The 10,881-nt window shown below is 42.6% G+C and overlaps 1 protein-coding gene across 1 annotated transcript; it reads right to left on the bottom strand.

Annotated features, from left to right (window-relative positions):
- Positions 1 to 3,085: 3,085 nt before the first annotated feature.
- LOC136764022 (hepatocyte nuclear factor 3-beta) lies at positions 3,086 to 8,710 on the bottom strand. Its single transcript, XM_066717853.1, has 2 exons — positions 8,651 to 8,710; positions 3,086 to 4,222 (listed from the first exon to the last, which is right to left on the bottom strand). The coding sequence occupies exons 1-2, from the start codon at positions 8,708 to 8,710 to the stop codon at positions 3,086 to 3,088; spliced, it is 1,197 nt and encodes a 398-aa protein (XP_066573950.1).
- Between the last annotated feature and the right edge of the window lie 2,171 nt (positions 8,711 to 10,881).

Genomic DNA, 10,881 nt, shown 5'->3' with positions numbered 1-10,881 from the left:
AGTTTACGACAGGTAGGGTGATGGGCAGTTGGGCAATGGATTACTTTCCAAGTTAAAAGAATACCACTGATCATGTCAGTTTCTCAGGGCCAAGTGGTTTTGCCAGTGTTGGGCATGGGTTGGGGGGGGGGGGGCTCTTGATCTCTCTAGGGATGAAAGTTCTCTTTCTTGCTTTCATTTTCTCTTTTATGGCAAGATGTGTGTGTGTCTCGTTTGGCTGTTTAAGTGCACTGTGTGAAAGGGGGTGGGGTGCGGGGGGAATTCTGTCATTAGATCCAGTGTCATCCCTTTGTCTCTCCTGGTTGGAGGACAATGCTGTGATAAGAAGCAGATTAGTGAGGGGTTGGGGAGGGGTGGTGTTTGTTGGGGGGGGGGGGGGGTCAGGACCCTTAGCCCTGCTCTGGCCTGGTCAACCACAATCTAGTGCTGGACAAGTCCTCTCTCTGTATATCAGTTACTACTCCTTATTGATGTGTGTTTCCTGTTATGCCAGTTTCATCCCAGCACAGCGATTTTCATTAGTGGATTTTATTTCTTACAAGAGGTTGTTCTGTTGGGGTGCATTTAGCAGCACTTTTGGTTTGTTCTCATGCTTTTTGTTTTGGTTGGGGGATGGAAGGGGGGGCAGGGGTAAACACGGCAACCTTAGGATAGGCAAGTGTTTGTATTGGGCGAGGGTTGAACAATAGACCCCACACAGAGCAAGTTCACCTAGGCCCCGGCATCAATAAACTGGTAAATACGACTCTCTTAAAAGACAGGCAATTGATTGGGTGTCCCCTCCATAAAAGGAACTGATTGATTTTTTATTTTATTTTTAGATAATTGCAGAGATTTCAATAAAGGAAGCTTCAAAAATTAGACCTGACCTACCACTTGGGTGCTTCAGCATTTAGATTTATTTATCTTTTAATTGGTGCCAAAGACACTGAACAGGACACTCAAACCCAGAAGAGAATTGAATTGAGACGTTGACCTCGAAGTCAGCATCAATGCATTAGGGCTGTAGAATTAGCAGGCAGGGTGTATACAGACTCGGATTTGAATGGGATCAATCCCAGTAAAGGCATTACGACAGCGGGACCAGTTACCAGGAAACAGAAATGTATCTTTGATGCACAACGCATCTGTTTAGTGAAGTAATTCCTTGTTTTCATGAGCATAGCTTGGACATGGGATACATTTAAGGAATGCTTTCACACAAATGTGGTAAACACAGGACAAAAACTACCACCGTATACATTGGAACACACCTGAGACATGTACTTGTATTAAAATAATTTTAAAAATAAAAGTTTAAAAAATGACCTCTTAATCAACTAACAATGATTTGTGGCGGTGTTTCACAAGAGTTCTGAGTACATAACCTTCAGGGCACGCCTGCTTGGAAACCGCATCACATCTCGCAGTATACGGCCAATTTGAAAATGATCATTTTGTACCAGTTTCCAACACCATTGTGGTCAGGAGATCCAGTGTATTTCTGTAACAACCAGGAAGCACATAAATGTGTACAGAGGAGATCGTTTTTATCCAAGGAAACCAAAATGAACTTGGATCCCACATAAGCGAAAACATTCCCATTACAACTGCAGTGATTCTTATATTCTGTGTGTTGTGTCAGGATTCCCTTTTCTAAGCAAATGTAAATTGAATTAGCAAATATCAAATATTTTGTGGTTGTCCCTTTTAATTTGATTTGAATTGGTCACTCGTTGATCCCTTCTGATTAGAAATGTTATGTTAAATGAGCAAGCTCACAAAAATACTGCACTTCAAACTTAATGTAGGTGGGGGGATCTGCTACAGTTATAAAACAACAAGCACTCCTGTGGTAGTTTGACATAAGTGGAATGGGTTTTATTTCTGGGTTTCTAACATGACATCACATTGTGAAAAAAGGAATACTGTGAGTACAGAGAGGTTGATCAAGAGCATTTCTTCAAAAACATTGAATAGCTACCCAATGGCAAAAGTTAAAATATCAAAACATACCTCCTATCCTCCATTGGGATTTTTACATCCCATTCTGCCCCTTTTAAACACTGCAATCCAAATCACAATTGGGAAACGTGTACAAATATCTGCCTCAAAAGTCCAACACATCAGTAACATCAGTAATTAGAGATATGGCAAGGACATACCCCTGTGATTCTGGTTGGAGTATGAGTGAGTGTTAGATCTGGGGTCAGTTACAGTGATGTCATTGGCAAATCATATAGTTGATCATTTACAGTCCAGTTACAGTCATTTAAGTCACTTTGGATTTCAAAAGTCCTGGTCTCAGAAGCTCTCTGAGTCTCCTGACCAACTCTGGGCAGAGACCCCGGTGATTGCAGTGTTTGAGATGGATGCATGGAAATACACTCCTTCTGTCCTCAGAACTGTTTCCCGGAAGACAATATTTTGAAGATGAAAAACAAGGCAAATCGAAACAGGATATAAAAATCACATTCAGAAGTTATATATACATATTTATTTTTTAACTGATCAGTCACTTGAGCTTAAACCACCCTTGAACAACTGGTAAAGGGGAAAAAGCAGCATTCGGCTAGTTGATTCTGGGCATTTGGCCAGTCTTTAGTGTCTCTTCGCACCCCCGTCACCGCTGAACCTAAAGACATCCGTGTTGAAAAATATTTGCAGAAAATAAATTAAAATATGTAAACATGATAAAATGGTCTTGAATTATTGTCTTGAATTTGTTTATGCTCATCGTTCTGTTGAAACCACACATGGGATTCACGTCCTTGGATCTCCAGCAGCAGACCACTTTCGGGGGCTGAAGGCGAGAGTTTGTAACGCTGTAACGTGAAGAATTTGCAGAGCCCCAAGCAGCCAGCTCTCTTCTCCTCCTTGCTAGAAGTTCCCAGCTCCATCCGTTTGGCATTTATTTAAGTAAAAGGCTTTTGAAGATCAAGTTCTACGTTAACTGACAGAAGTCCCACTCGGTGCGACACAGTCTATTATGAGGGGGAAATGGACCAGCACGTCATTCTCCTATTCTGCACCCCCCCTCTCCCGTACAGGTGGCAAACCAGTGTTGCTGTGGGGTGGGGGGGGCACAGCCTGGCATGGTGGCACATCAGGAGGAGCTCAGAATGGGCACTGAGTACATACTGGAGTAGTAAGGGGCATCCCCCACTAGGGGTGCCACCTCTCGTCCAGAGGAGTAAGAATACACGCTGGCCAGTTGTGCCGAGGATGAGGAGGCAGGGATGTACCCGGGGTAGCAGGTGCCAGCCTCGTAGGGGCCCGCCTCACCACGCTGGGCACTACAGTGCTGGAGCTCTGCAGCCATGAGGTGAGTGATGGAGAACGGGTGGTGGAGAGGCTCGGTCCGCAGGCCCGGGTCCAGACTCAGGTGGGGGGGCTGGGGGAGCGGGGAGAGGGGCTGGAAGTGCAGGGGGGGATCCACAGGGGGGGAGTGCCGAACATGGGCCGTGGTGGCTTTGGCTTTGTCCCTCAGGGGTAGGGGGGACCGGTCCGGAGAGGCTTCCTGGCTGGACTGGCGGGAGAGGGCAGCGGTGGCCACAGTAGAGGAGGAGGAGGAAGAGGAGGAAGAGGAAGAGGCAGCGGCAGCAGGGGTGGCATCGCTCTCATCCTTCCCAGCCTTCCGGTCCGGCTTCCGACAGCGGAAGCGTTTCTGCCGCCTCATGTAGCACCCGTTCTCAAACATGTTGCCGGAGTCCGGGTGCAGTGCCCAGTAAGAGCCCTTGCCCGGCATCTCGGGACAGCGGGGCACGCGGACGAAGCAGTCGTTGAAGGACAGGGAGTGGCGGATGGAGTTCTGCCAGCGCTGCTGATTCTGCCGGTAGAAGGGGAACAGGTCGCGGATCCACTGGTAGATCTCATTCAGGGTCATCATCTTGGCCGGGGCCTGCTGGATGGCCATGCTGATGAGCGAGATGTAGGAGTAGGGCGGCTTGGCGTGGCTAAAGTTGCGGCGGAACCCCTTGGCCTCTCCAGGCGCCTCCAGCCCGTACACTCCCCCGCCCCCATAACCCGCCTGGCCCGGCATGACCCCCATTGTTCCCTGGCCCAGCTGGGGGAGGCCCCCCATTCCCCCCAGCCCACCGCTGCCCATTGCCGCTCCTCCAACCCCAGCACCGCCATGGCTGTTGTGCACATAGGGCAGGCCCATGGACCCAGCTGGCATTGAGCTTGACAGGTACCCACTGTGCCCCAGGCTGGGCGGCAGGCCACTCACATTAGGGTAGAGCTGCAAGGAAAGATCAGAGAAAGTGTTACAGCTGAGAAGTGCCACAGACCCACAAAGGGCAACAGTGCCAATCACTCCTGATGAGGTGAGACAAGGCATTATGGGTTTCAACAGGTACATTCATATCCTCTGTAAGGATGACTATTAACACTTTTTTTACAAGTTAGGTTAAATTACTATATGTTAAAAAGCTTTCCTGGAAAAAGAACCAGAAGACATTGATAATAAATAATAATACGTTTGATTTATAAACTGCTTTCAAAGAAACTCAAAGCACTGTACAGTCAAATATGACTAATATGACAAATATGATAAATAACAGAGAAACTGACAGAGTACAGATAACAACACAAATGTACATATATTAGAGCAGAAGAATATAGTAGCTAAAATGTGTCATTAGTTCAAATCAAGTTAATGAAAAGCAGGTTTAAAAAGGGTTGTTTGGAGTCAGGACTTAAAAACGCTTTCAGACCGGGCACCTCAGACACACTTGGGGAGAGGAGTCAACAAGGGAGGCAATTGCTATTGAGTGCATATCACAGTGTCATTTGTTTTTTTATTATTTAAACTTGTTCCTGCCTATGGATAAAGAGGTAAGCCTACCTGGCTGTGTCCTGAATGATGCAAAATTATTTTGTTTCTGAGGGAAGTTTCCTTTCTTAAAACGTTGATAAAATAACTAGTAGTTTTGATTTAAGGGGTTACTTTTCAGCTCCTGTTTTGTAGAAAAGCACACAGCCATGGACAACCCAAACTCGCGCTGGCTTTTAGGAATGAATATTGCACAGACCGGACAAGTTATCCATTGTAGTCTTTTTTATTATTATTATTTATGTATTTATTTTTAGTTTTAATGGTATGCCGCCTTTTTCATTCGACTAGGTGGCCGACATTCCCATGGGCCCAGGACCCAGGCCCGCCTTTGATCGGCTTCTTCCTAATTTCATTAACTCGTTGCTGTCTGTGTTCCTCATGTAAATCCACTCAGGCCACCCACCCGGCTATTTCCTATAACCCCATTGTCGGCCTGCTCATCTTTTCTTCTCTCTCTTGTCAGTCGGACACGGTGCGCTCTTTAAAGTCACCCGCCGATAGCCCATTACTGTTGACTGGGGGGGGAGGCGGACGAGGCTAAAGACGCGGCTTGTGGAGCTCATTGTCGTGCGGTCCTGTAGAGGCGATGCCGTAAGAACCGCTGACCTTTGGATCTGCTTTGGGAATAACAGAAACGCCTCCTGGGTTATTAGCTTTGGTTATTCGCTTGTTTCCTACACCCTGGTAGCCATATGTCGCCCGCTGACTGACACGGTTAGTTTATTCCTGAGGAGTCAATCTAACTGCGGGGCGCAAAGACCACACACAGGCAGGCAGAACTACTGGATTGGATTGAATCAATTCTACGGCGAAAGACAAAACAAAAACACAAATATTTTTGTGCAACAGACAGGGGAAAAAAAAACATAATATTTTGTCTGGTTGTTTGTTTTGTAAAAACTCAAACCCGACCAATTACACGAGAGTTACCATGCATGGTGCGCAGGGGGGAAAACAGTGTTATACGACTTAAAATTACGTTGCCTCAAGCCAGGGAATATGATTTCGTTTGGTTTTGGTTTTTTATTTGTTTTTTAGCATTATTACTAGCTAATATAGGCCTATTACACGCCCCACAATCAAACAGATAGGCTACACAATTATATATGCAAATAAGACAGTATTGTAGTCATATTATATTATTATATTAATTATTATATGTTTTGATTGAATAATTCCATGTTATTATTATTATTATTATTATTATTATTATTATTATTATTATTATTATTATTGTTATTATTAAGTAGCAGTATATTTGCTGTGGATGTAGTGGTAGTTGTAGGTGTATTTGCCACATCTTTAGGGTTGTACATGCATTGTGTTGGGCTACCCTAAATGGGTATCCTATCTGAACCATGAAATTGTGCCACCCTCATCGGAATCTGCGTTTGAGACATTCTTTATAAAATGACCTTATATCTGTTGTGCCAAATAAAATAATCGGATACATACCTCTCAATTAATTCAATTATTCAGGACAGATTGTAAGTGTAATCGATATATCTCCACCCAGAACATTCAAATATCGTCATATTTCAGCTATGGAGCTTCAGTGTGTGTGTCACATTAATTGGTATACATCTGGATCTGTCATCCAAACCTAAAACAGCTTTTATTACAATGTATTATTAATACTCAGCAACGGATTGGGATTTCGTTTATATAATGACACCTCGATTACACCCTGTTTGTATATAAATTAGTTTTAATTCCCAAGCAGCACATCCGCCCCACTTGTTCCCGCACCTTTCGCAACAACGATATTTTAAGTACGATTTCCTAAACGTGATTTACGATATAATATCACAATCAAAACAACACATTGTTTGTATAAGACAATGGTTTAAGACTAATTAAACCAGCAATGTATGCACCGTATTATGAATGCAGCCGAATTGTTTAAGATTAAGTCAGTAAAGAACAAAAACAAAAAATTATATATATTTGGTTTAGTATAGACCTTTTAACATTACATTACAATAATTTAGTTAAGGCCATAGAAAGTTTTTCAATTTCTATAATATCCATCCGAAATCTGATTTCACACATGAAAACGGGTAGCGTTCAACACCGCGCTTTTCGTTCTGCGTAAATAAATAAATTCAAAGTTCAGTGCAAAGTCTACACAAAAGCCAAATATCCACCAAAACATAACCAAACGAGCTATAAGATGACATGTAGGTACTGTGGGCCTATGTGCAAGAAGTCCTACATATAAGCCTACAAAATACCACAAGCCTCAATATGCAAAATAGCATCAATAAAAAAAGTCCAGGTTAGTTGTACCATCCGCTGCCGTGTCCTGATCTGATGTGTGATTCGTGTCAATTAGCTCGAATACGCGTTTTTATTTTCCATGTGTGACACGGATACACTTCACACGTTTGTCCTGTTGCAAATGGAAATACACAGACGCTTTCATCACTTCTATTTTAGCAGCAGGGAAAGCCTATCTCACTGTCTCAAACGTTTCTTTTTATTTATTAAAACAGCGTGGAGGTGAGTGACTGCAGCGTTGATTAACCATTTGTGATCGAAATAAGGTTAACAACTCTTCACAGCCCTGAAACATCCACGATCAATACATTGAAAGTAGAATGCAGTTATTTATACACATGTTTTTTTTTCCTTTTTCCTTTTTTAGTTTATAACACCGCACCCTGTAAACTGTTATCGTGACATATTGGAAATTATTTAGACACGGTTGTCTCCCTGGCTCCCCAGTGATACATGTTTCAGTAACAGCGTTTAATATGAGTCTCCTGTGTTCATTAATTAATTGGTTGCCTTTACCAATAAAGCGCGAGAAGGAAACCTATAAATTCTGGATATCAGTCTTTCAATGATGTAATCGTATTTTTTTATTTTATTTATTTATTGTTTACAAGCAATTGTTTCCCCATTTTGTAACGCGAATCTATTCCAAGTTTTAAGGTTTAAAAATGGAAACTGTAGAATTGATTAATGCATTGGAGGGGTTACTAGAAGCTGAGTTTGGTGGAAACGTTTCAGTTTCGGTTTAATAATATTGAAAACATGTCCCACCTAGTTACCGAGCTGATTTTCTGAAAAGGTATTTTGTGTGCGTGCATTTTTGTCAAACTCCTCAAACACAACAGCCAAGAGCAAGATACAAAAATCAGATCAACAGCAATAAACAGATAGACTAAAATAAAATATTGTAAGCATAGGCCTGTTCATTATGTTAAAAAGTACAGTAAAATAAAAAGTTAACACCAATTCAATGCCATCTAATTTAGCTGTTCGTTGGGTGCGCACCAGTGACGCAGAAAGTTGATGAATCGGTAAATATGATCGGAATTATTGAATTAGATTACAGGAGGCTGCTTTCTCTTTGCGAGATCCGATTAATCGCACTATTAATCGCACTATTTCGTGGTTGGACGGAGGCGAACCAGCCTAAAGATTTGATCTTCGTGGTGACAACATAGTCCTTCGTGGTGACAAAATCACAGTATTTGATTTTAAGGACGCCGATTCTCACGCTGATCAGCACTGCCAAGCGTTTCTGCAGTTGCATGGACAGCATCTCTGGAGAGAAAACAAGTTGACTCGAAATAATATGAAAAATACAGTTATACATTTGTTCAAAACGAATGAATTTTGCTTGGTGTTGTTTTTTTCCAGTTTAAATGCCCTGCCCGGAATGTCAATAAATAAAACTTGAACAATAAAAAAAACAGTATTATTGTAAATCTGTGTGTATGTGTGTGGGGTATGATTATTAATTTCAAGAATAAAAGTCCCACCAGCCCAGAGTATGTAATCAAAGCCCTATCCATTATGAATTCGCCGACACCTGCTCACCTCGTCCTGGTAGCACGCCATCCACTCCTCGCCCGCCTCCAGCTTAATTCCGCTCAGCATCGCCAGCCTGGACCCGCAGCAGAGACATTCACCAGCGGGACGGGGAAGCTGACTTGGTCGCCACTCTGTAGACGCTGGTTAAAGTTAATAATGTGAAAAAAAAAATAAAAAAAATCTGTTGTTGATTAGGTTTCTTAAAAAAAATAAAATTATCAAAACATCCACTCTCGTCTTTCTCCCCCAGCTGTTTTGTTTTGTTTATTTCTGCTGTTACTAGTGCGCCACAGGTTTTTATTAAGTTCCCTTTACCCCCACCCTCTCCTGTTTAAGCCTGCCCCTTTCTTTTCACGAAATCACACCTTTTTCTTTCCCTGTGCAGCGCAACCCCCCCGCCCCAGCAGCACAAGCGGACAGGCGGTAGTGCTGGCAGCTCTCAAACCAAAACACAAATTATAATAAAAACTGCATCCTTGGTTTGAATTAGGCCTACACACAGCAGTTTACTCAATAAAAAACCCAATTGCACATTCTAACGTGCAACGTATTGAGCGACTGATACGTGTAAATTTTTTTTTTACTTTTTTTTTAATTCTTTGATGTAACACTGTTACGCAGCTTCATAAATATAAAATAACCAACTAAATATGCCTGTACTTGACTTATCCACACAAGCTTGATTAGTTCTGTGCAAGACTGGGCGACCTAGGACAATATAATAGTCTGTAACCTTAACAATTAGTCCTGTTCCATTATCCTAACATTTGGTTAAACCCAAAGTTATCTCTACTGATCAACTTAAAACAAAAGTTTGTATGGCGAGGGGGGGGGGGTATTAAACAATGACGTTATAATTGTCTCGGCCACGATCCCGCCCCCGCCTAACCAAGATGATGGGTGATTGTCGGCTTGGTTTGTGGTCTGGAGACAAAGGCGGATGGCATCCCTTTTTCGTTCATATAAGACAATTTAATATACTTTTCAGCAAAGGGGAAGCATGTCACAAGAGGCCCTGGTCAGTTGGGATAAAACATTTTGCTCAAGCTAGTGAAATGTTTTGAGGCATATGTAGGTTAAAATGTGCGTATACTGTATAAAACTACCAACTGGGCTAATCTGAGGAGACAAGAAAAATGTGTCAAGACCCCAAGACTACATACATGTCAGTGTTACCCATATACAATCTGTTGGCAGCTACATAAGTAGGAAATCTTATAGAAAAAATATAGTGTGTTTGTTGACTTTAGTTAAATATGATTCCTGAAGCAACAGTGGTGGTCAGGTCTCTGGACACTGGAGCGGGTCACGGGTTCAATCCCAGGTGGGGGACACTGATGTTGTACCCTTGAGCAAAACACTGTACCTAGATTGCTCCACAGCTGTGGGGGTGCTTTACACAGAGAGTTGTGGGTGTGGGGCATAAATTATGAAATTTAGATGCTAACTCACTGGAAACATTCAAAGACAATATTTATGAGCATCTAAATAAGTATGGCAGGCCAAACCATCCTACTAAGTATGTTGGTCAGACTTGGACTATGATTTAATAAAAATAAACTGTGTATCATCTCCCATGACTCTTACTGCCTGTCTTTGCCTATTGCTTTGCATTTGTCTTCATTGTACTCATACCTTTTGTTTCCCTCATGTAAGCATGTGTGTTGTAAATACTGTATTGTATAGTGGTTTCAGTTGTACTCTTGTAAACCTCTGAGGCAACTGCCAGATGAAGTATGAATATTATTTTTGTATTGTTGCTGCTGTTTTTGTTGTTATTGTTAATTATAATATTAACGATAATACAGCTGCACTTTTCAGTGAGACTCGAAAACCCCAAACTACTGCGTTTGCAACCAAAGTGAGAAAACTGAGAGGGAACCAGTCGGGTGTTCAAGTGAAGTTTGCAAAGTTGTATGAAAAACAAAGGATGACACGAAGGCTAAATCTTTTCAAGTCATGCACCCCCTTTTTATTTCTGCATGTAGCTGCCAGGGCTATTTTCTCAAAAGAACCCTCCAGCTCCCTTTCTCTCACTGTCATTCCCTCTCTCTCTCCCTCTCTCTTTCTCCGCGAGCCCTTCGCTCCATTGTCGAAAACAGCTGCCCGGCGTTTCTGGGTGTAGAGTTTCACTTTTATTGGCAGAAAGCAAACATTTACACTGCAGCCCATATGAAGCACCCCCGCCACACACACACACACACACAACCCACCCCCACCCTTCAGAGCTTGGCTGT

This window comes from Amia ocellicauda, chromosome 12 (assembly GCF_036373705.1).
Source record: "Amia ocellicauda isolate fAmiCal2 chromosome 12, fAmiCal2.hap1, whole genome shotgun sequence".
In the NCBI taxonomy this organism is placed as follows: Eukaryota; Metazoa; Chordata; class Actinopteri; order Amiiformes; family Amiidae; genus Amia; species Amia ocellicauda.
The sequence above is the reverse complement of the archived record's forward strand: the minus strand, read 5'-3'. Positions and strand labels throughout refer to the sequence as shown.

Excerpts from the sequence above, each read along its gene's own strand:
- LOC136764022 (XM_066717853.1), bottom strand. The coding sequence starts at position 8,710 with ATGCTGAGCGGAATTAAGCTGGAGGCGGGCGAGGAGTGGATGGCGTGC. Across the intron at positions 4,223-8,650 it reads TGGCGTGCTACCAGGACGAG|CTCTACCCTAATGTGAGTGG; the intron begins GTGAGCAGGTGT and ends CTTTCCTTGCAG.